This window comes from Pelophylax lessonae (genome assembly GCF_965119305.1).
Source record: "Pelophylax lessonae genome assembly, chromosome: 13".
NCBI lineage: Eukaryota > Metazoa > Chordata > Amphibia > Anura > Ranidae > Pelophylax > Pelophylax lessonae.
Genome location: NC_138780.1, coordinates 165,507,520 through 165,531,781, shown reverse-complemented (window position 1 = coordinate 165,531,781; position 24,262 = coordinate 165,507,520). Strand labels below are relative to the sequence as shown.

Below are 24,262 nucleotides of genomic sequence, written 5' to 3'. Positions count from 1 at the left end.
CCTTCATTTTCTGAATAAGCACAGACAAGTAGGCTGTTTGGGGCCTTGTGATTCCTAACAGTAGCCTTGATCCAATCTAAAAACAAAATGTGGCCTAACTCTGCTTTTGACCCAAATTTAGCAAGCACTGGAACAGACTGGCATACAGAAAAGATGCTTGATACATGTTAGCTGCCACACAACACAAATAAGCCTCAACGTTAGGAAGAAATAAGAAGTGTATGCGTTACACATAATTAGCTTTTCTATGCTCTGGGCCAGCTTGGTCCAAAACAAAAACTGTTCAAAGTGGTTGTAAACCCCATTTTTTAAGTTGAATTAAGCACATGTATTTGTAGTTTATACCCATCTCTCACCAAAGCTCTAAGTGTAATTTCTCTCTGGTGCTCCGTTCCCCTGTTATTAGCTTGAGTCAATTCTGACCAGTTCTCTGACACGAGATAACAGTAGCTGAAAATTTGTGTCAGGGACGAAGCTTGTCTATCCAGACTGCAGCTCTGCCTATGTGGAAATTGGCTCTCACACAGTCTAAAGGGCCATACACACTATCCAACTTTTGTGGTTAGATTTCCTTCAGATTTACCTTTTCTATGTAGTGCAAGGGCCTGCCAGATTGCATACAAATTGAAAGTGTTTAGGTTTGACCTCATATTATAATGTTTTGCTAAGTCTGAAGGAAAAAGTCTTCAGAAAATCTTATAGTGTGTATGGCCCTTAAATCCAGTATCCCCACCCACCCATATGTACTGCTGAAAGAGGAAGATTTTTTTTTTTTTTTTTTTTTTAAACATGATCTGCACTTTCCAAAGAGTGTAGAAAGGGGAAGACCGCAGATATACAAGTATAACTTACTCTGTGCATCATCTGAGGCTATTTACTTCACTGGGTATAGGGGGGGGGGGGGGTGTAAAACAACGACTAAGTCGTAGTATTCCTAAAGTTGGGCTTTAAATGTAATCCTATCGCAGGGAGTCAATTTTGAATAGAGTTGAGAAGGATTAGAACCCCCGTCAGGTTTTTCACCAGCTTTTTAGGGTGTGCTTAGGTAGGCCATGGACCATGCGTTTATCTGTGGTTGCAGGGAAAATCATTAAATTCCCCCATCACAGTGTTAATAGTGAAATCCCATGGAGCTATTGTGTTCTCCTGACGGTTATTATTCCTAGCTGCTATAGCCACTGGCAATAATCGCATGCTAGAAATCCAATTTGCTGGTTGTACCAAAGTCAATTGATGGATTTACTTGGGTACAATCAGCCTCCTCATAGATGGAGCGAATCTCAGGCAGCCCCTGCTGAACAGACCGAGATTAGAACCATCTAAGGCCAGCATTAGAGAGCTTTCCCCTTACTTCCTGTCCTGCTGACAACGGATTACCAGGCAGGAAGTGAGCTGAGCTCTCCAACAGCAACAGAGATAGAAATAGAGGTTTGTCCATCTCATGGGATAGACAAACCTATTTTCATACATTTACATTAATACATTTGTATTTTTGGGTGTCTGTTGTAGATTTTCCTTCACTTTCTGCTCGGAGAAAACATCAAGACAGTAAGGTGAAATCTCAGGTGATCCTTCTCTTTATCCAAAAAAAAAAAAAAGTTTTGGCTGGACAGGGCTGTTTTAGGCAATATGGAAGTGTCTACAACAACCAGACGCAAACCTGATTTGGAAACCAAAAGTCCAAACCTGCTTAATTAACATTAGGTAGTTTAGACAGTTACCAAAAAAGGTGGGTCTGGATTGAAACAATTTTAATTGCATTTATCAGGCATTAATGGCCACTATATGCACTTGAGCTGACATGCGTTGTGCTGATATGCAATGTTTATTGGTCAGAGTAGGAGCCAAAATACATGAGTTTCCTTTCTTTAAAGCTGACCAGGAATAATTTTTGCATGCTTACATTGGTCAAGTTTGGCACAAAGTATAAATATATTGTACATGGAAGGCCACTGTAAATCACTGTAGTAGCCCACTCACTTTTCCAGGTGATATGGGAGCAGCTTCCTGCACACTGACCACAGAGACTTACTTGGCACTGCCTACAAAGCAGACAATTTTATTGGAAGAGGTGAAGATAGTTATAGCCCCACCCATCGTTTACACCAGGTGCAATCAGAGATCTCCTTGCATTCACTGAAAAAATAAATAAATCATCTATGAATGGCGGTGGTGCCAAGCAAGTGAACACCTGTGTTCAGTGTGCAGAGAGGAAGCTGCTCCGGAACACTGCAGCATTCACAGTATGTAACTTGGGCTACTACAGTTATTTGCAGAATCCCCATTGGTACTCCAGATATGCATTTCATACATCGAGCCAAGCTGGACCAATGGAAGCATGCAAAAATAGAACCTCCTGGAGTTCAGCTTCAACGTGAATCCCAGTACTCTGATGCCTGCAAGTGCGGCATGCTCAGTTTTTACACAGTGCACCGATTTGAACCGAGCCTAATAGAGACAATGGATTTCAGCTTGTGAGGCCTCACATGAGCATACACGCACGCCAGGACTGTATATACCCCCGACAGGGATGCACAGGTATTCCGTGTATCCCAACTAAGGCAGTCCCATTCATGCATAGACACAGCTGCTGCTCCCAATCGAACATCCCTGCTGATGCACAAGTCTCCATTAGGAGCTGTGCATCTGCACAGATGTCACATTAGGAATAGTTGCCGTGTCTGTCAAGCTGCTAGGTTCAAATTGATATAAAAGAGGCTGCCTGCATGGGAATGCACACAACACCTGTGCAGGCAAACAGCATTAGCATGGGTGTACGCTAGGGATGCACAGAAATGAAAATTCTGGGCCGAAACCGAAAATGCAGGATGCCCTTGGCCGAAAACGACTTTTTCCCCCCAAAAAAATTTAAATAGATAGAAGAGGGGGCATACACCAAAAACAGGCAGCGACGTACACCTGTCGCTGCCACCTTGTCACAGTATATGTACTGTGATGGGTTGGCAAGAGGTTCATTTAATTACCAATGGTATTAGTATTATGCAGCATGAGGGGGTTAATGTATTGCCACTGCTGGTCACTCATCTATTAGTGACCGACCAGTGGCAGTTAATTAACCCCTTTGTGCTGCATTGGTGCAACCAGTATCAGTGTTCATTAACACTGGTTGCACTAATACTGGTTGCACTAATGCAGCACAAAGGGGTTAATTAACTGCCACTGGTCGGTCACTAATGCATCAGTGACAATACATTAACCCCTCATGCTTCATAATACAAATACCATTGGTAAGCTGCCTCAGCTCTCCCCCACCCCCCACTACCTCAGCGTCCCCCTCGGCAGTACACCCTCCCCCCTCTGGCTCAGCGTCCCTCCTCGGGTGTCCATTCAAAAGAAGCTCCTCTGGCCGGCGGCCCGCCTCCCGGTGATGTCACTACTACGATGTGTGTATGAATGAAGTGACACACCGGGCGGGAGGGCGGAGCGAGTGGACGCTAATAGATATAACTATGTGATCCTTCCCTGTCAGCGGGACTGTGTGTGAATGAGAACAGAACTGACCTTACACCGGGCGGGGGCAGAGCAGACGGCCGCTAATAACTATAACTATGTGAGCCTTCACTTCCCTGTCAGCGGAGATACATGCCTGACAGGGAAGTGAAGCGCTCACTTAGTTACAGCTATTAGCGGCCGCTCCCCCCGCCCGGTGTCAGGTCAGTTCTCATTCACACACAGTCCCGCTGACAGGGAAGGCTCACATAGTTATATCTATTAGCGGCCGCTCGCCCCGCCCTCCCGCCTGGTATGTCCCTTCATTCATACACACATCGTAGTAGTAGGGACGTCATTGAGATTGAGAGGCGGGCGGCCGGCCAGAGGCGGGACTTTTAAAACCTGCCCTGCGCTGCGCCCTCCTCCTTCCTCACGGCGGCCATATTAATTTCGGCAGTGTTAACCCATTATCGGCCGAAATGGGATAGGCTCATTTTCGGCCGATAATTTCAGTGCATCCCTAGTGTACGCTCATGTGATTGAGGCCTTAGCCCCATTCACATCTGTGCAACGAGTCACATTTCTGACACTTTTTACAGTCACATGACTGTATAGAACAACCCATTCACTTAAATGGGTTGCCCTACACGACACATGCGCCAAAGTACGACCCCAATTCCAAAAAAGTTCGGACACTGTGTACAATCTACCGAAAAAACAGATTGCAATGATCTCATAAACTAATTTTATTCACAACAGAAAACATATTAAACATTTAAAATGTAAATGTCTGGGAACTGAGACAAGTTGCTGGAGTTTTGGGAGAGGAGTGTTGTCCCATTCTTGCCCGATATAAAATTCTAACTGCTCAACAGTCCTGGGTAGCCTTTGTCGTATTTTTCATTTCAAGATGCGCCAAATATTTTCAATTGGTGAAAGGTCTGAACTGCAGGTAGGCCAGTTAAAGTGGAAGTAAACCCCCCTATTGTTTTCAGTCAAGGAAGCTGCATCTTGGCCTTTGTTCAAAGTGGAGCTCCAGCCCCCCCCCCCCACCCCCTCCGAAATAATTAAAAGTCAACATCTACAAATACTGTAGCTGGTGACTTTTTATATTTGGACACTTATCTGTCCAGGGATCCCATGATGTCAGCACCCCAGCCAATGTTTCAATCGGCTCTCGGGTGCTGCCACCAATATTTCTTGTAAGGGAAACCATCATTGAAGCCTCGGGGCTTCACAGCCGGTTCCCTACTGCACATAGTGCGCTGCAATTTGTGAATGGCCCAGCGGCAGGGGGAAGGAGGAGGGGGTCCAAACTTCAGAGTGACTTTGCTGCGGTGAGGAAGCAAACAAGTGGAGCTTCCAGATTTTGGTGGAGCTCTGCTTTATCTTAGGGCTCTTTCACACGGTCCGCCTCCGCAGGCGGATCCGTGTTGCTCAGCGGGGATCGATCCTCGATCCCCGCTGAGCCGGGCGGATGACAGCTCCGTCTCCGCTTGCAGAGCGGAGAGGGAGGTGTCTCAGCACCCGCTGCCCTCTATGGGGGATCGGAGGAGAGCGGACCGCTTGTCCGCTCTCATCAGATCCGCTCCGCTCCGATTACTGAACGGATGGAAAAATAGGGTTTCCATCCGTCCAGATTTCAGCACAGGATCGGATGCGGATGGCAGCGGGTGTCAGCGGAGGTCACCTCCGCTGACACCCGCTGCCCCATAGAACTGCATGGAGGATCCGATCAGATCCGCCTAAAAAACTGATAGGCGGATCTGATCAGACCGCACGTGTGAAAGAGCCCTTAAACTGCCATGATGCTGCACATGTGATCAGTTACACCAGCCATTGATGGTCTGTCATGACAGTTTGGTTGAAAGAAACACTAATTTGACAGTTACATTCCTGACACATGCTGGGAATTTAACTGTTTTTTGAAACTGTTAAATCAATGGGTATACTTGCGCTTTAAACCCCCCCCCCCCCCCGGACTTGTCTACTATGAAGCCATGCTGCAGGATGTGGTTTAGCATTGTCCTGTTGAAATAGGAAAGGCCATCCCTGAAAAAGATGTCATCTGGATGGGAATATATGCTGCTCTGAAACTTGGATAAATCTTTCAGCGATGATGGTGCCTTTTCAGATGTGCAAGCTGCCCATTCCATACACACCAATTCACCCTAATACCATCAGAGATGCAGGCTTTTGAACTGAGCGCTGATAACAAGCCGGAAGGTCCCTCTCTTTACTCCGGAGGATGAGGTGCCCACGATTGGCAAAAAGAATGTCAAATTTAGAATTACCTGCTTACAGAACAGTTTTTCACTTTGCAACAGACCAAAATGATCTTTGGCCCAGAGAAGACAGCTGCGTTTCTGGATCATGGTCACATATGGCTTCTTTTTTGCATGATAGAGCTTACCTTACATTTTTGGATGGCGCGGCAAACTGTATTCAAACACAGTAATTTGTGGAAGTATTCCTGAGCCCGCGCAGTGATATCCATTACAGAATCATGTTTGGTTTGAATGCATTGCCATTTGAGGGTGCGAAGGGCACCACCATCCAATATTGCATTTCGGCCTTGCCCCTTGCACACAGATTTCACATTCTGCAAATCTTGATATTATGTACTGTAGATGATATATTTAAAGTCTTTGCAATTTTACATTGAGGAGCATTATTCTGAAATTGTTCAACAATTTTTTGATGCAGCTTTTCACAGACTGGTGAACCCATCTTTACTTCTGAGAGACTGACTCTCTAAGATGCTCTATTTTTATACCCAATCATGTTATTGAAAAAATGTTCTTCCAGCTCTACCTTGTTAGCACCACTTACTTGGCCAGATTTGTTTTGCCCTGTCCAAACTTTTTTGAGACGTGTTGCTGCCGTCAATTTCAAAATGACCTGTTTTTTTTTCTTAGAATGGTCCATTTTCTCAGTTTAACCGCTTGCCTACTAGGCACTTTTATCCCCTTCCTGCCCTGGTAAATTTTCAGTTTTCAGCACTGTCGCACTTTGAATGACAATTGCGCAGTCATGCAACACTGTAACCCATAGGAACATTTTATCATTTTTTTTCCACACAAATAGAGCTTTCCTTTGGTGATATTTAATCACCACTGGGGTTTTTATTTTTTTGCTAAATGAATACCAAAAATTTTGAAAAAAATAAAATAGTTACTGTAATAATGACTCTGGCAGGGAAGGGGTTAACACAGCGGTGATCAAAGGGTTAAGTGTGAGCCTATGTGGGGGGGGGGGGGGTTTAACTGTAGGGGGAGGGACTTGTGAAATGACCACGGAGACCTGTGATCCTATATATCATGGGTGTCCAACCTTTTGGCTTCTCTGAGCCACATTGAGTGTAGAGAAATTTTCTCGGGCCGCATGTAAAATATATACTATAGTTAAGGTATACAAGTAATAAAATGCCGTAGCACCCTTCCAGCACCGGCGCACCCCCCGCACTAATTAACACAACTAGAGGATGATCAAACGAAATGGAATCAGTATACAGAGGTTTACTTCTTCTGAGAGATATTAAAGGAACACACTAACCACCATGACCACTTCAGTGATTTGTTCCGAGCCGCATGTGGCCCCCGGGCCACAGGTTGGACATGCCTGCTATATATAGAAGGATCACAGGCGCTCTGTGATCATATCAGAGAGAACAACGGTTAGCTGTGTTTGCAACAGCTGAACATCGTTCTCTCAGCGGGGAGTGATTGCGGGTGCCCAGCAGCAATCGCAACCGGCACCCCCGTGGATTGGCATCCCCGCTGCCTAGTGGGGGAGGGAGTGTGCCGGTGGCTCATGCTCGCCCCCAGCACGATCCCACGAACCAACATACCAATACGTCGATTCGCGCAACTGAGCCAGCCTGCCACCAAACGGTTAAATAAAAAATATGATCTGAGTCGGATGATATCTACCAGATTCAACCTCTAATAGTATATACAGTATAGCTCTTCTGTCTGTTATTCTTACAGTGGATTAGAGATTTTGCTCCCTAACCATATAGTTGGTTATTTAGATTTACCACAGCATATAGATATTGAAGAATAAATTGCCTTTTTTTTTTTAAACTTTACATATTAACTAAACTACACACCACACTTATTTTAAGGTTATTATCCGATTAATTGAAACAAGTGACAACTAATTGATTATGAAAATAATAGTTAGTTGCAGCCCTAGTGTTTAATAAAGTGGAGTTCCATACAAAAGTGGAACTTCCGCTTTAAGTAGTCCTAACCCCCTGACATGCCACATTTGGCATGTCATTTATGTTGGGGGAGGAGCAGGTACCTACTTTTGACAGGTACCAGCTCCCACTTCCACAGACACACTGAGCAGTCTTCTGGAAAACGTCAGAGGTCCCAGAAGATTGCCGGCCAATCAAGATGCGCAGTCTGATTTGCGCATATGCAGTGCGCACCCAGCTGTGAAGCCGCAAGCTTTCCCAGCTGAGTGCCCACACTAGTGATGCCGGAGCTGCCGAGACCAGAGGGAGAAGATCAAGGCTTCGGGCTGCTGCATCGCTGGATCGTGGGTCAGGTGAGTGTGTTAAGGCTACGTTCACATGTGTGTGCAGCGGATCACGGGCAGAACCACCGCGATTCTGCCCGCGATCCGGAAATTATTGCAAATCACGGGACGCCTGTGCGATGCCCGTGATTTGTAATGGCACCCCGAACTCTGAGATATCACGATTTCCGCCTGCCGAATCGCGGTAACATCGCACAAACAGAATCGCGGGACACATGACGCACAAAAGAGGCTCTTGCACCTTTTTTAGGCGTCATGCATCCCGCAATTCTGTTTGCGCAATGTTGCCGAGATTCGGCAGGTGGAAATCGCGGCAGCATCGCACAGCGTTTGGGGTGCCATTGCAAATCACGGGCATCGCACAGGCGTCCAGCAATTTGCAATGATTTCCGGATCGCGGGCAGAATCGCTGTGATCCGCTGCGCACACTTGTTGTATCTGATGACTTAATAAACACAGAAAAGGCTGGAACAACGCTTTAACCACTTACTTACTGGGCACTTACATCCCCTTCCTGCCCAGGCCAATTTTCAGCTTTCAGCGCTTTCACACTTTGAATGACAATTGCGCGGTCATGCAACACTGTACCCATATGGCGTTTTTACCATTTGTTTTCACACAAATAGAGCTGGTATTTTGGTAGTATTTAATCACCACTAGTTTTTTTTTTTTTGATAAACAAAAAAAGATCAAAAAATCTTGAAAATAGAAAAAACACAAAATGTTTCTTTTTATAAAATTAGGTCATTTTTCTCCTTCACTGATGTGCGCTGATGAGGCTGCACTAATAGGCACTGCTAGGCAGCACTGATATGCGATACTAATGACGAGGCACTGATTGGCAGCACTGATGGGCACTGATAGGTGGAACTGATTAGCAGTACTGGTAGGCACTGAGGGGACCGATGACCCTGTAACAGAAGCCGGTCAGCGGCTTTCTTCTTTTTTCAGCGTGAAGAAAAAAAAAAAAGCAGATAACTGGCTTCTGTTTACTTCCGTGACCAGCTGTCATTGGCTGACAGCTGATTACATTGTAAAGGGGTGCTGTGATTGGCCCTTCACCTACCCTGATCTGTGATCAGCCGAGTCCCAAGGACTCGACGATCACAGAGCGCATGAGACCGGGAGAACATTCATGGACGCCCTCCTGCCATTTTTTTATCTTGCCCTGTAGCTGTCTTTTAGTTACAACGCGGGCAGTGGTTAAAGGTCAGCAGCTACAAGCGTAGCTGCTGACTTTAAGGTTACATTAACATCTTGGCGTTGCTATTACAGGCGTTTTTATGGGCGTTTTACAGGCGTTTTTAGATTGAATAGAGACCAATGGAAAACGCCTGTAAACTGCCCAAAAATAAGCTCATGTACTTTTTTGAGCATTGGGTGTTTTGCTCACGGTATCAAAACGCTCAGATATGAACAGGGGTCATTGAAATGAATAGGATTTGTCTTGTTGGGCATTTTGAGAGCGGATCCTAGAGCAGAAAAACTCCCCAAAAACACCCCAAAACACCTACATGTGAACGGAGCCTTAACACAAACAACTGCAGCTCCACTTTAAAAATTTGATATGTTTTCTAAATGCAATTATAAATAAAATAAGGGCTTATTATATTTGCAAGTCATTGTACTCCATTTATATGTAGATTTTACACAGCGTCCCAACTTCCTTGGAAGCAGGGGTTGTAGCTTCTACACTTTTTTGGGCAGTGAGTTGGGTGCGACAAAATGCATACCTTCTAACTGTGTTTAAGATGCTATTAAAGAGGAAGTAAAGTCCGCTTATTTTTTATTTTCTTACCTGCAAAATAAAGGCATAATTTGCTAGTATGCATCGCATACTAGCACATTACGTGACACTAACCCACAAACTAAGCCCCTGTCGTCTCCGTATTCCATCTACACTAGGGATGCACCGAAATGAAAATTCTGGGCCGAAACCGAAAATGCAGGATGCCCTTGGCCGAAAACCGAAACCGAAAATGACTTTTTTTTCCCCAAATGGTATTTGTATTCAGCATGAGGGGTTAATGTATTGCCACTGCTGGTCACTGGTGCATTAGTGACCGATCAGTGGCAGTTAATTAACCCCTTTGTGCTGCATTAGTGCAACCAGTATCAGTGTTAATTAACACTGGTTGCACTGATACTGGTGAACTAATGCAGCACAAAGGGGTTAATTAACTGTCACTGATCGGTCACTAATGCATCAGTGACCAGCAGTGGCAATACATTAACCCCCTCATGCTGCATAATACTAATACCATTGGTAACCTCGCCTCAGCTTCCCTCCCCCCCTGGCTCAGCGCCCCCCCCCCCCCCCCTGCCTAAATCTTCAATGTAATAACAACTAAGTGCTCACAGGCCACTCACCTTACTGCTGTAAGGTAACAGTATAGCATTGCATAGCTTTGTATGTTGATCTGTGTATATCTGCTCATGTCTAGGGGACCTCCAAATGCTTTATCTGGCTTTTGGGTCTTTAAAATAAATGTATTCCATCTGCAATGATCCTGGGTTTCCTCCTCAATTTCCTCCGTTATATGAACTGTCCGTAGTATAATATTTTTTTGGTAAAATGATTCAATAAAACAGCATGTACTTACTTAAAATGTCCCTCCCCATCCCAATGATTCCATCTCCGAGTCCTTACTTGCAGCTCCTCCGGTGTCCGTCCTTTCGTTTCAAAAGACCCGCCTCTGGCCGCCGGCAGCCCGCCTCCCGGTGATGCCACTATTACTACGATCTATGCATGCATGAATGAACTAACAGACCCGGCGGGCGGGCGAGCGGCCGCTAATAGCTATAATTAAGTAAGCTCTTCACTTCCATGTCAGCGGAGATACCCACCTGATAAGGTGAAGAGCTTACTTAGTTACAGCTATTAGCGGCCGCTCACCCGCCCGCCGGGTCTGTTAGTTCATTCATGCATAGAGCTTAGTAGTAGTGACATCACCGGGAGGCGGGCTGCCGGCGGCCAGAGGCGGGTCTTTTGAAAGGAAAGGACGACCAGAGGCGGGTCTTTAGAAAGGAAAGGACGGCCAGAGGCGGATATTTAGAAAGGAAAGGACGGCCAGAGGCGGGTCTTTTGAAACTTGCGCTGCGCTCGCGGCGGCCATCTTTACTATCGGCATTTTTAACCCTATTTCGGCCGAAATGGAATAAGCCCATTTTCGGCCGAAAATTTCGGTGGCTGAAATTTCGGTGCACCACTAATCTACACCCGACCTCCTTCCAGGTTCGCAGACTCTGGCTGTGCTACTGACCAGAGTCGCATGATGTCACTCCCGCACATGGGCACAGTAGCCACCGGTCACAGCACAGGGCTCTGAAGAAACGGCACCGGAGGCCGTAACTTCAGAGCGCGTGCGCAGATGACGTCATCAGCGCAGTACACCGTAAAAATCTCCTAAACAGTGCAAGTTTAGGCAATATTTACAGTACTTCTAGGTAAAACATACAGGAGTTTACAACCACATCTCAAGGATCAGAACATTCAGGGCTATGTGAGATGATTACGGCCACACACACCTACACAGGTTGAACTATTGTCTTTATTCAACCTCACCTACTATGTAATTAGGAAACAATGGCAACGCAAGCGCCAATGCGTGTTTCGGCATGTAAATGGGGTCTTGGTGTGCACCTTGCCTGCTTGGAGCAATGCAGCCCAATACACATAGGGTGAATGGGCCCCAAATTATAGTAACCCCCCCCCCCCAGGTGCTGTAGTTCTCCTAAAACAAATTTGCGATGCATAGCACCTTGCTCCTGCCCTCAGAACCAGAGCCCCCCCCCCGACCACTCCTTCCACATAAGTCTTCACTTGACATCCCCAATGGCTGAGGCCTTGCTGCCTTAAAAGACCAGGGTAGTCCAAAAGTGCTGCAAACAAAAAAAAAAAAGAAAGGGTGCACCGTCCTAGCGCATTATCCTCAATAAGGCTTTATTAGTAAAAGTGACTATTCATAAACAATGGTGTAAACCAGCATATCAAATGCAAACATTGGGACCAGTTTATGTCAATGTCCTTGATGAAATATCGTCTGATGCGTTTCGAGGAGGAAGAGGCAAAGCCGCAACGATATTCCATCAAGGACAGTGGACATTGACATAAACTGGTCCTGATGTTTGCATTTGATATGCTGGTTGACACCATTGTTTGTGAGTAGTCACTTTTACCTTTTACTAATTAAGCCTTATTGAGAATAATGCGCAATGCCGGTGCGCCCTTTGTTCGTTTTTGTTTGCAGAACTTTTGGACTATCCCGGTCTTATACGACAGCAAGGCCTCAGCCATTGGGGATGCCAAGTGAGAGTTCCGTGGAAGTGGTGGGCGGGGGGGGGGGGGGGGTTTGGCTCTGGTTCTGAGGGCAGGAGCAAGGTGCTATGCATCACAAATTTGTTTTAGGAGAACTACAGCATCTGGAAAGGGGGTGGTTACTGTAATTTGGGGCCCATTCCCCCTATGTGTGTTGGGCTGCATTGCTCCAAGCAGGCCGGGTGCACGCCAAGACCCCATTTACATGCCGGAGCACACATGGTGCTTGCGGTGCCATTATTTACTAATGTAGTTGTAAATTCCTGTATAATGTTTAACCTATAGGTGAAGGCCGGTGCGCCCTTTCTTTGTTTGCAGCACTTTTGGACTATCCCGGTCTAAGGGCAGCAAGGCCTCAGCCATTGGGGATGCCAAGTGAGAGTTCCGTGGAAGGAGTGGTCGGGGGGGCTCAGGTTCTGAGCGCAGGAGCAAGGTGCTATGCATTGCAAATTTGTTTTGGGGGGGGGGGGGGGACTACAGCACCTGGGGGGGGGGGGGGGGGTTACGGTAATTTGGGGCCCATTCACTCTACATGTATTGGGCTGCATTGCTCCAAGCAGGGCGGGTGCACGCCAAGACCCCATTTACATGCTGAAACACGCATGGCGCTTGCGGTGCCATTATTTCCTAATGTGGTTGTAAATTCCTCTATAATGTTTTACCTATAGGTAAAGGCCGGTGCGCCCTTTCTTTGTAGTTCCCCCACCTATAAAAAAATAAATGTTCCCCCAGTACAGGGCTATCCCAGGCAATGTGAGTCTTTCTATAACACAACCAAAAGATGCAAACCAGAAGTCTGAGCCTGATTGGGCAACACTGCCAGTTATAGACATGATGAGGTAAGAAGAAAGGGGCCCCTAGGGGCCTCCCATCCCTCAGCAGCCACCTGACTGATCCAAAACAATGGCTGATCTCTCCAGCCAGAGCATGGAGGAGAGCTGTAAGCGGAAAGACCAGTACCCATGGCAACCACAACCTATCCAGCACCGAACTGGTTAAACCAAAGCGAGCCCTGATTGGCTGCCCCGGCTCCCTGCACTGTTTACTATATGTTAGATCCCGGGCCCCTCACCCGCCTGCACTACTCATACACGGGGCTGACTTCCCCCCGCAGGCCCGGTACGGTGGCCCCTTGTACGATGCTGCACTGGGCCCTGCCGACACAGCAGCAGCGGGGTCACGACGTCACCCCCTCCCCCTGTAAAGACGAAATAAATACTCACAAAGGCATGGTGACCCTAGTCCTCCCGCCAACCGCGACCCCCTGGGCATGAGGAAGCCGGCACACACCGTAGAGGCGGAGCCGGCTGTGACAACAACAAAGAGCGGCCGGAACCCCGCCGCCTAGCCGCTTCCCGTCTGTCCCAACATGGCGCGCGCCGCTACCACAGCAACGTTCCGGGCTACGTCCTACAGCGCGTCATGGAATGACGTCAGCGCGGACACGTACGTGCGTCGTGTGGTTGGGGAGGAGAAGCCACGCCCCGCCTAGCGAGCAAAGCATGCTGGGAATTGTGGTAAAGCGGCTGGCTTCATTGTTGTAGCGCTCAGCGGCCAAAATAGAATTGTGTGTGTTGTCACCGTGCTATGTGCACAGAAGTAAAGGAGACGTGTTCAGTAGTTAGGATTGTGATGTATTTTTTTTAACCACTTTAAGACCGGAAGATTTTCCTGCTTAATGACCAGGCCCTATTTTGCGATTCGGCACTGCGTTACTTTTAACCACTTAAGCCCCGGAAGATTTTACCCCCTTCCTGACCAGGCCCTATTTTGCGATTTGGCATTGCGTGACTTTAACGGACAATTGCGCGGTCGTGCGACGCTGTACCCAAATGAAATTGACGTCCTTCTTTTCCCACAAACAGGGCTTTCTTTTGGTGGTATTTGATCACCTCTGTGATTTTTATTTTTTGCACTATAAACAAAAAAAGAGCGACAATTTTGCAAAAATAACAATATTTTTCACATTTTTTTATATGAAATACCCCCAAAAAAATGTAAAAATCAGAATTTTTTAACATTTTAGGCCAATTTGTTTTCTGCTACCTATGTTTGGTAAAACAAATCGCAAAAAGCCTATTTTGATTGGTTTGTGCAAAAGTTATTGCGTTTACTAACTAAGGGAAAGATTTTTGTCATTTTTATTGTTTTTTTTTTAACGAGTAATGTCAGCGATCTGCGGCGGCGATTTTTTTTTGCGGGACTGCGACATTGCGGCAGACAGATCGGACCCTTGACTGACATTTTTGACACTTTTGGGGGTACCAGTGACATTACTACAGTAATCAGTGCTATACATATGCACTGTTACTGTAAAAATGACACTGGCAGGGAAGGGGTTAACTTTATTGGAGAAGGAGGGGTTAAGTGTGTCCCTAGGGGCGTGATTCTTACTGTGATTGGATGTGGCTTTTCATGTAACAGCAGAGATCTGTGATCCTACATAGCAGGACTGTATGATCTCTGCTGTTACACAGGGGAGAAAGACAGGTGGCTTTGTTTACATTAGCCGCCTGCCTTTCTCTCAGTGTAAACGACGATTGCGAGTGAGCGGCGGACATCGACAGTCCCCCCATTTTGATGGCGAGGGGTTCTGTCTGGAGCGGTGCCTGCCTGGTTCCTGGTATGGTGAGTAGCTCTCCCCCTGAAGGGTTTTAAGGTGGACATGGGCCCCTCTTTGGGACGGTCAGACCCCTGGGTTCCCCTTCTTCCCGCAGGCACCCCCCTTGTCGAGTCCCTTACCTACTCCCCTCCACGTATGCTGGGGCTGTTTGGGTGGTCCAGTCCTGGGGTGGGGTCAGGGCTCTTACTAGCGATGGGGGCCGGGGGGTGCACTGCTGGCGACCAGATGATCGACGATGTGCGGGGTGGGTTGTACCTGGTTGGGGCTTCTGCCAGGGTCCCCCATTCTGCCTGCATCTGTCTCTGAGGACCGTTCTCCTTCCTGGTACCCTGTATGCCTCGTAGTGCCACAGCCATGACAGTGGAGCCCTGTGGGCGGCGATTTTGGCAGTGGGAGACCCTCCTCATCCCCTGGTGCTGACTCTTGATGATTTTACTTTCTGACCACCGCATGTGTAGTGCATTATCCTGGTGGCTGCCAGCACAGTGGGGGTTGTCCCCTAGCAGTGTTTTACACTTTTTGGGGGGGCCCACTGGTGACTCATGGAGTCTTTGGAGCACATTTCCCCAGCTGATCCCCTCTCTGAGGCTGCGGGGCCCTCTCTCCATGCACTGACGACAGTCCTGGAGTCCCTTGTGTCCTGGGTGGTGGTGGCTTGCTGGTGACAGGTTAGCAAAAAGCCACAAACTGATAATGTGGTGGTGGACCCTCAGGTTTCCAGATTGAACAAGGCAACCATGATTCCGGTTGAAGAGTCCCCAGGCTTTAAGGATCCGACTGACCGCAAGGGGGAGGCTGTGGCCCGCAATATGTACACTCTGGCGGGTTCGGCAATGATGCCGGAATTCACCATTGCCCTAGTGTCACAAACTCTGACCCAGTGGGCTAAGCTCTTACGCCATATCCTGGAGGAGGAACAGCTCCCCCCTGTCTTTGCTGAGCTAGTGGACCAGCTGGTCCAGGGGCTGCAGTTTACCTGTGATGCCTCTTTAGATGCGGCTCCCCTTATGACTCATTTCTCTGTTTTGTCAGTGGTCGTTCAGCATGTTCTTTGGCTCAAGTACTGGTCTGCGGATCAGGCTTAAAAAAAGGCCTTGACTGATCTTCCTATCTAAGGAGATTGCCTGTTTGCAGCTACCCTGGATGATATCATTAAATGTCTTCTGCAGGCTACTAAGGGCAAGGAACCTTGTGTCGTAGACGTGGGCCTTCCTTCTTAACTCATAAGAAGTTTTTTCGTCCCTCAGGGTTGACTGACAAGGGCTCAAAGCCTTTCAGGGCCTCTTCAGAAGGATCCAAACGAACCTGGTCTGGCAATCCAAGATCGGGCTTCTCCAGACCCGTGGATAAGGCTCCTTCAGCATGAAGGTGCGCCCTCACCCATATCTGGGGAGGGGGGACGTCTTCCCTGGTTATTGGATCCGTGCACTTCCCTGGTACAAGACAAGTAGGTCCACAAAGTTTTTTCCTTCCAATTGCACCTGTCCATAAACTGCTTACAGGGCCTGTCTGGGCAGTACAAGACCTATTCCTTTAAGAGGTGATTGTCCCGGTTACGACTTCTGAACGTTTTCAGGGTTGTTACTCAAACCTGTTCACAGTTCCCAGGAAGAAAGGCAAAGTGCATCCAATCCTGGACCTCAAGGCGCTAAACTGCTTTGTGCGGGTACAGAAGTTCAGAATGGAATCCATTTGAATGGTGGTGACATCCCTGCATCAGGGAGATTTCCTCACCTCTATCGATATCAAGGATGCCTACCTTTGCATTCCAATATGTGCCAGTCACCAGCGTTTTCTATGCTTTGCTGTGGGAGAGCAGCATTATCAGTTTGTAACGTTACCTTTTGGTCTCACCTCTGCTCCTCAGGTCTTCACAAAAGTGTTAGCCCCGGTACTAGCTTCTCTACGCCATCGCGGTACTGGGCTACCTGGACAATCTCCTTCTGTGAGCGGAGTCTCCCTGTCAAGGGGTAACGTGGCAGAGCCTGACGTAAGAGGAGTGGCTTACTGGGTAACTGGCGTGGCACAGGTTCACCAGAGGCGCAGAGTCTAAGTGTTAGCCGGTTTTCACCAGGGCCCCAGATGGTGGGGATGGACTTGGCTGCTTGCTAACACCAGGTCACGGTCCCCCGGATTCCCTGGTTGAGCCAGGAGCAGGTCCAGGACCAATAGCCGGTAGCGGACTAACAGATCAGGATCAGGCAGGAGAATAGTTAGGACAAGCCAAGGTCAGGGCGGGCAGCAGGTAATCAGAATCCAAAGACAAGCCGGGTCAGGTAAACAGGAACAGCAGAATATAAACAGGCACAGGATACAGGAGAGCTGATGATAACACAGCAATTACCTGGAATGACTGCTGTGTTTAAATAGGCCGTTTTGGCTCCAATTTAGTAGCCTCAAACTATTCTAAGGTAGCCTTGAACTATTCCAAGGTAGCCTCTGACTATATTCCAAGGTAGCCTCTGACTATTCCAAGGTAGCCGTTAAACTATCACAATGTAGCCTTGAGCTATTGCAAGGTAGCCTCGAGCTATCGCAAGGTAGCCTCGAGCTATTCTAAGGTAGCCTCTAGCTATTCAAGGCGCCTCTTCTTACGTGCATGCGCATAGGCATTCGCCGGTTAGCGGCGCCAGTGCGCCTGCGCAGGGTATTGATTCCCTGACACTCCCTCTGCTCTGGTGGAAAACCTGGGGAACATAATACAAACTCTCCGGGTTTCGGCTGGATTCTGAATTTCCAGAAATCTGCTGTCCAACAGATGGTCGTCCCTCTCGACTTGCATGCGGGTGCTGGGCCTGATTGTGTCTACCTTCGAGGCGGTTCCGTATGCACAGTTCCATACGAGGCCCCTGAAAAGGGAGATTCTGACTAAATGGGACAAGACTCTGCAGTCTCTGGACAATCAGATCCGGGTGAGTCAGGGAAGGAGGGAGTCCCTGATATGGTGGCTTTGTTCTCCGGCGCTTTAGCTGAGAAAATCTTTCCTCCCCTTGTATTGGTCAGTGGTTGCCATGGATGCCAGCCTGTCTGGCTAGGGAGGCGTCCTCGGCAAGCATTCTGCTCAAGGGATCTCGAGGCTGGAAGAGTCCAGATTACCGATCAATGCCTTGGAACTCCGAGCATTCAGACTGTGTCTAGATCATTGGACGAATGGTCTTCAGGGTTGTCCAGTGTGCATTCAATTGGACAATGCCACGGCCGTGGCTTATGTCAATTACCAAGGGGGCACAAGAAGTGTCCAGGTGGCTCTGGAGGTAGTCGGCATTCTAAGGTAGGCAGAACGGTTCGTTCCAGCCCTCTCCGCCGTACACATTCTACACATTCCCGGGGTGGAAAATTGGCAGGTGGATTACCTCAGTTGGCAGGCATTGGACCAAAGGGAGTGGTCCCTTCATCCGGAGGTGTTTTATCAGCTGTGTCTCCCTTGGGGCACCCCCGAGGTGGATCTGTTTGCATCTCGGCTCAACAGAAAGGTGCAGAGGTTTGTGGCCCGGTCAAGGGATCCTCTGGCAGATGCCACAGACGCGCTGGTGGCCCCGTGGGGTCAGTATCTGCTGATTTACGCCTTCCCTTCTCTCAAGCTGCTGCCCAGACTTCTACGCAGCATCGAGGCAGAAGGGATTCTGGTCATTTTAGTGGCTCCAGACTGGCCTTGTTGGGCTTTGTACGCCGATCTGGTGCGGCTGGTCTCCAACATTCTTTGGAAGCTTCCTCTCAGGGAGGAACTGCTGTGCCCAGGACTGATCTTCCATCCTGCTTTACAGTCACTAGCTTTGATGACTTGGCTGTTGAACGGCAAGTGCTGAAGGAGAGGGGTTTATCTGAATCAGTGATTCCTACACTGTTGAAAGCTAGGAAATCTACTTCTAGGAAGAGCTACCATTGTATGTGGAAGACATACATTGTGTGTTGTGAGTCACATTGGGTTCATCCTCGCTCCTTCTTGGTGGCTCAGATCGTAACCTTTCTTCAACGGGGGGTTAAACAGAAGTTGGCCTAGAGCACTATCAAGGGCCAGGTGTTGGCTTTGGAGGTCTTCTTCCAATGACCTTTGGCCACACACTCCCTGGTGCGTACCTTCTGCGCGTGGGGTGTCGAAACTGGCGGCGTTATCCTGTCATTCACCCTATCTGGTTAATCACAGGGATAAGGTTGTTCTTCGCCCCTGTCCGTCTTTTCTTCCAAAGGTTGTCTCTGATTTTCATTTGAATAAAGACATTGTGTTACCTTCCCTGTGTCTCAGGCCTAAACATCTGAAGGAAATTGCCTTGCTTGCCTTGGATGTAAACCGGACAAATAGTGTGTACCTGGCAGCTACGGAGTCTTTTAGGAAGCCAGACTCTCTATTTGTGCTCATGGATGGACCACGAAAAAGGGTTGTCCGCTTCCTCTGTGACCCTTTCCACATGGATCAGACAGATGTTGGTTCAGGCATATTCCACCAGGGGTCAGGTTCCTCCTTTCCCTGTCAACTAGGGCGCTTAGTGCATTCTTGACCTTCTGTCATCAGGCGTCAGTAAAGCAGGTTTGCAAGGCGACCACCTGGTCGTCGGTGCACACTTTTACAAAGTTTTATAAAGTGGATATGTTGGCATCTGCAGATGCTTCCTTTGGCCACAAGGTTTTGCAGGCTGCTGTTTGAGAGGACCTGAGCCTCTTTGAGGGTGTATTGATTTTTCAGGTGGGCTCCAGTTGTTTGGTTGAGCTCTTGTTGCCTGGTTGGCTAATGTTTAGCCTTGGGAATTTTTTTGGTTGTTACCACCCCTCATGTTTAACACTGCTTTCGGATGTCCCAATGGTTATGAATACTAGGAGCTGTGTCCATCAATGAACGAAAGAGAAAAAATGGGATTTTGAGAGAGTGAGAGCGATAACACCAAATTTAACACACCTGCTCCCCATTCACACCTGAGACCTTCTAACACTAACGAGTCACATGGGAGGGAAAATGGCTGATTGGGCCCAATTCGGACATTTTCACTTAGGGGGTGTACTCACTTTTGTTGCCAGACATTAATGGCTGTGTGTTGGGATATTTTGAGGGGACAGCAAATTTACACTGTTATACAAGCTGTATACTAACTGCTTTACATTGTAGCAAAGTATAAGGGATGTCATCACTTTTGTGAGATACTGTATGTCATCAGGAACCTGGAAGAGACAGCTGCCTTCCTTATTATTTATTAATATACAGGATTTATATTGCGTCAACATGCGCAGTGCTTTACAACATGAGGGCAGACAGTACAGTTACAATACAATTTAATACAGGAGGAATCCGAGGGCCCTGCTCGTTAGAGTTTACAATCTAGGAGGGAGGGTCAAGTGATGCAAAAGGTAATAACTGTGGGGGGAGAGCTGACGGAGAAAATAAAAGTAGAGTTGTTAGGTGGAGGCGGGATAGGCTTCTCTGAAGAGAAAAGTTTTCAGGGATCGCCTAAAAGTGGAAAGAGTACGAGATAGTCAGACAGATTGGGGTAGGGAATTCCAAAGGATGGGAGAGGGTGGCAAGGGAATTAGAGAGCAGAACGTCTTGGGAGGAAAGAAGAGAATCATTTGGTTGGTATTTTGAGACTAGGTTAGTGATGTAGCTGGGGGCAGAGTTGTGGATAGCTTTGTAAGTTATTGTTAGTATTTTGAACTTAATTTGTTGGGTGAGTGGCAGTCATTGGAGGGATTGGCAGAGAAGGGTAGTAGACGCTGAGTGGTTTGTAAGGTGGATGAGTCTGGCAGCAGCATTCATGATGAACTGAACAGGGAATAGCCTATGTAAGGTAATCCAATGAGGAGGGAGTTGCAATAGTCGAGTCGAGAGAAAACCAGAGAGTGAATTAGAACTTTGTCGTGTCATTGGTTAGGAAGGGGCTTATTATAAAGATGTTGTGGAGGTTTAGGCAGCAAGCTTTGGAAAGTGATTGGATATGGGGGGCTGAAAGGAATGTTCAGAGTCCAGGTACACCTAGCACCCCGGCATGCGGGGACGGGTTGAGGGATTTGCCATTGATCTTGACAGAGAAGTCAGGGGAAGAGGCATGTAGGGGAAGAAATATTATGAGCTCATTTTTGGATAAATTGACTTTGAGGAAGTGGTGTGACATCCAGGCTGATATGTCGGTCAGTAAATTTGTGATTTGTGAGGAAACTGATGGGGTGATCTGAAAAGTAGAGAGATATATTTGGGTGTCATCAGCATAGAAATGGTATTGAAAGCCCTGGGAGGCTATCAGCTGACCCGGGGGGGAGGTGGAGATTGAGAATAGGAGAGGTCCAAAACAGAATCTTGGGGGACCCCGACGTAAAAAGGAAGAGGAGAGGAGGAAGTAGAATTGTAAGTGACACTGAAGGTGCGGTGGGATAGGTAGGATGAAAGCCAACAAAGAGCACAGTCACTGAGTTTTTTGAGGAGGAGGGGGTGGTCAACCATAGCAAAAGCAGCCGAAAGGTCAAGAGTAGGAGTACAGAATAGTGTCCATTGGTTAGTAAATTGTTTGTGAGTTTTAGGAGGGCAGTTTCTGTGGAGTGTTGAGGGCGAAATCCAGATTGAAGGGGATAAGGAAGGTTATTCTTAATGAGGTGTTCATTCAGTTGGTTGTAGACCAGGTGTTCAAGAAGTTTGGAGGAAAAGAGGACCAGAGGATGGGGCGTAGGTTGTTAAGATTGTTGGGGTCCAAGGAAGGCTTTTCAAAGTGGAGCTCCACCCAAAAGGGGAAGCTCTGCTTGTTTCCTCCGCTCCTCTGTTGCCACATTTGGCACCCTTTCAGGGGGGGGGGGGACGAGCAGATACCTGTCAAAACCAGGTACCTGCTCCCACTACCGGGTAAGATCGCTGAAATCATTTTGCGGCAATTTCTGCCCCCACTTCTTCCACCCTGCCGCCTTTTGGGAGACACACCGGTCCCAGAAGACAGCGAAACCATTCAGAAAGCACAGCGCAACTTGTGCATCTGCAGTAGGAAACAAGCTGTGAAGCCGCAAGGTTTCACTTCCTGTTTCCCTTAGTGGCGATGCTGGCGCCTACACCCGGATGCCGACATCACAGGATCCCTGGACAGGTAATTGTCCTTATATTAAAAGTCAGCAGCTACAGTATTTGTAGTTGCTGACTTTGGATTTTTTTTCCCCGGGCTGAAACTCCTCTTTAAAGCAGTTGTATACCCTGGCCTTTTTAATTCTTTCCTGCAAGGTAAAGTTATAATGTGCTAGTATGCATCGCATACTGGCCAGGGCCAGTATGACTGGCCGGAGCCGCAATGACGTCACTCTTACGCATGCACGCGGGAACTGCCGTTTAGGGCAAAGGGCTCGGAAGGAACAGCACAGGTGGCCATTCCTTCAGAGCACATGCACCAGTGATGTCACTGGCTGCATTTAATGTAGCTATTTCCTAAACACTGCACGTTCCGGAGATATTTACACTACTTATAGGTAAGCCTTATTATAGGCTTACCTATAGGAAAAAGTCAGGAAAAGAAGTTTACTTCCTCTTTAAGTATGGCGGTGACTAGTGCATGTTTTAGAGAATTGGGGAACATGCCCCATCTTTTTTTCTAAACTGCAAGATATTAAATGGGCTCAAATCTTAGAAACATTGACCACTGAAGAAAAATGGGAGTGCTTTAGGAACATATTAACCGGTTGCCGACCGCCGCACGACTATATACTGCGGCGGTCAGCCCCGGCCAGGCAGAGTGACGTATCGATACGTCACTCGCCTGTCACTGACTTGCGAGCCTATCGCGGGCGGGCGCGCGCCCGCCGAGGCGCGCGCCCGCCGCGGCTCGTTCACAGGCAAGTCAGTGCGTGTGACCGGCGGACTCGATGTCCGCCGGCCACACTACGATCGCTGCTGTGAAGGGAGAAAGACAGAGCAGCTTGTGTAAACAAGCTGCCTGTCAGTTCTCCCTGTGTAAAAGTGAAGATCTGACCGTTCTACTATGTAGAACGGTTGATCTTTGCTTTTACACCAATAGCCATGTCCCTACACAGTAGAAAGCACGCCCCTAGGACACACTTAACCCCTCCCTGTCCAATAAAGTTAACCCCTTCCCTGCCAGTGTCATTTTTGCAGTAACAGTGCATATGTATAGCACTGATTACTGCAGTAATGTCACTGGTAACCCCAAAAGTGTCAAAAATGTCAGTCAAGGGTCCGATCTGTCCGCCGCAATGTCGCAGTACCGAAAAAAAAATCGCAGATCGCCGCCATTATGCGTTAAAAAAAAAAACACCAAAAATGACAAAAATCTTTCTCTTTGTTAGTAAACGCGATAACTTTTGCGCAAACCAATCAAAATACGCTTTTTGCGATTTTTTTTACCAAACATAGGTAGCATAAAACAAATTGGCCGAAAAATGTTAAAAAATTTTGATTTTTACTTTTTTTTTTGGGGAATTTCATATAAAAAAATGTGAAAAATATTGTTATTTTTGCAAAATTTACGCTCTTTTTTTGTTTATAGCGCGTGATCAAAAAATCGCACAGGTGATCAAATACCACCAAAAGAAAGCTCTGTTTGTGGGAAAAAAAGGACGTCAAATTCGTTTAGGTACAGCGTCGCACGACCGCGCAATTGTCCGTTAAAGTCACGCAGTAAAAAATCGCAAAAAAACCCCTGGTCCTTTAGCAGCCAAATCCTCCGGGGCTTAAGTGGTTAAATAAAAGTATCACTTAGTGCATTTCAATGGGCAATAAATATAGAAGAAAGAAGGCTAAACATGGGTGGCTAAACCATAATGTTAAAAAGTCATATTAGAGATAAAAAAATGGCCTTTAAAAAATATAATGCGGAGGGGTCATTGTCAGCATTCCAACACTACAAGGAACCCAATTAGAAGTGTAAAAACGCAATCAGGGCAGCTAAAAAAAGACTATGAGAGACACATAGTGGAAGAGAGTAAAATACATCCCAAGAATTTTTTAAAATATATTAACAGTAAAAAAGCAAGGTCAGAGCACATTGGCCCCATAAAGGATGATCGAGGGAAGTTTGTTACAGAAAAGGTAACTGTACTAAATGCTTTATTCTCCTCATTTTTTACACTGGAAAAGGAGGGGTATAACAACCACAACTGTACCGTTAGTAACACATCACAGGATGTAATCTTGTGGCTAACAGAAGCCGATGTCCAAAAAAGACTGGAAAAGCTTAACACAAACAAATCACCAGGATTGGATGGCTTACACCCGAGAGTCCTCAAATAACTCAGTCAGGTTATAGCCAGACTGCTATTCCTAATTTTTAAGGACAGCATACTGACAGGAATGGTACCAGCTGATGACAAAAAGCCCATGTGGTACCAATATTCAAAAAAGGGCAGAG

At 47.3% G+C, this 24,262-nt stretch overlaps 1 protein-coding gene across 2 annotated transcripts in view; it reads right to left on the bottom strand.

The window, feature by feature from the left end:
* The window catches only part of PAPOLA (poly(A) polymerase alpha), a 105,920-nt gene extending 92,184 nt beyond the window's left edge, over window positions 1–13,736 (bottom strand). Inside the window, exon 1 of one of the 2 annotated variants that reach the window (XM_082275239.1) lies at window positions 13,543–13,736. In XM_082275239.1, the coding sequence (XP_082131365.1) occupies window positions 13,543–13,550 (8 nt within the window). In that variant the 5' untranslated portion in view covers window positions 13,551–13,736. The remainder of the gene's footprint in view (window positions 1–13,542) is intronic. The other variant, XM_082275238.1, reaches the window with a different exon arrangement.
* Window positions 13,737–24,262: the final 10,526 nt, after the last annotated feature.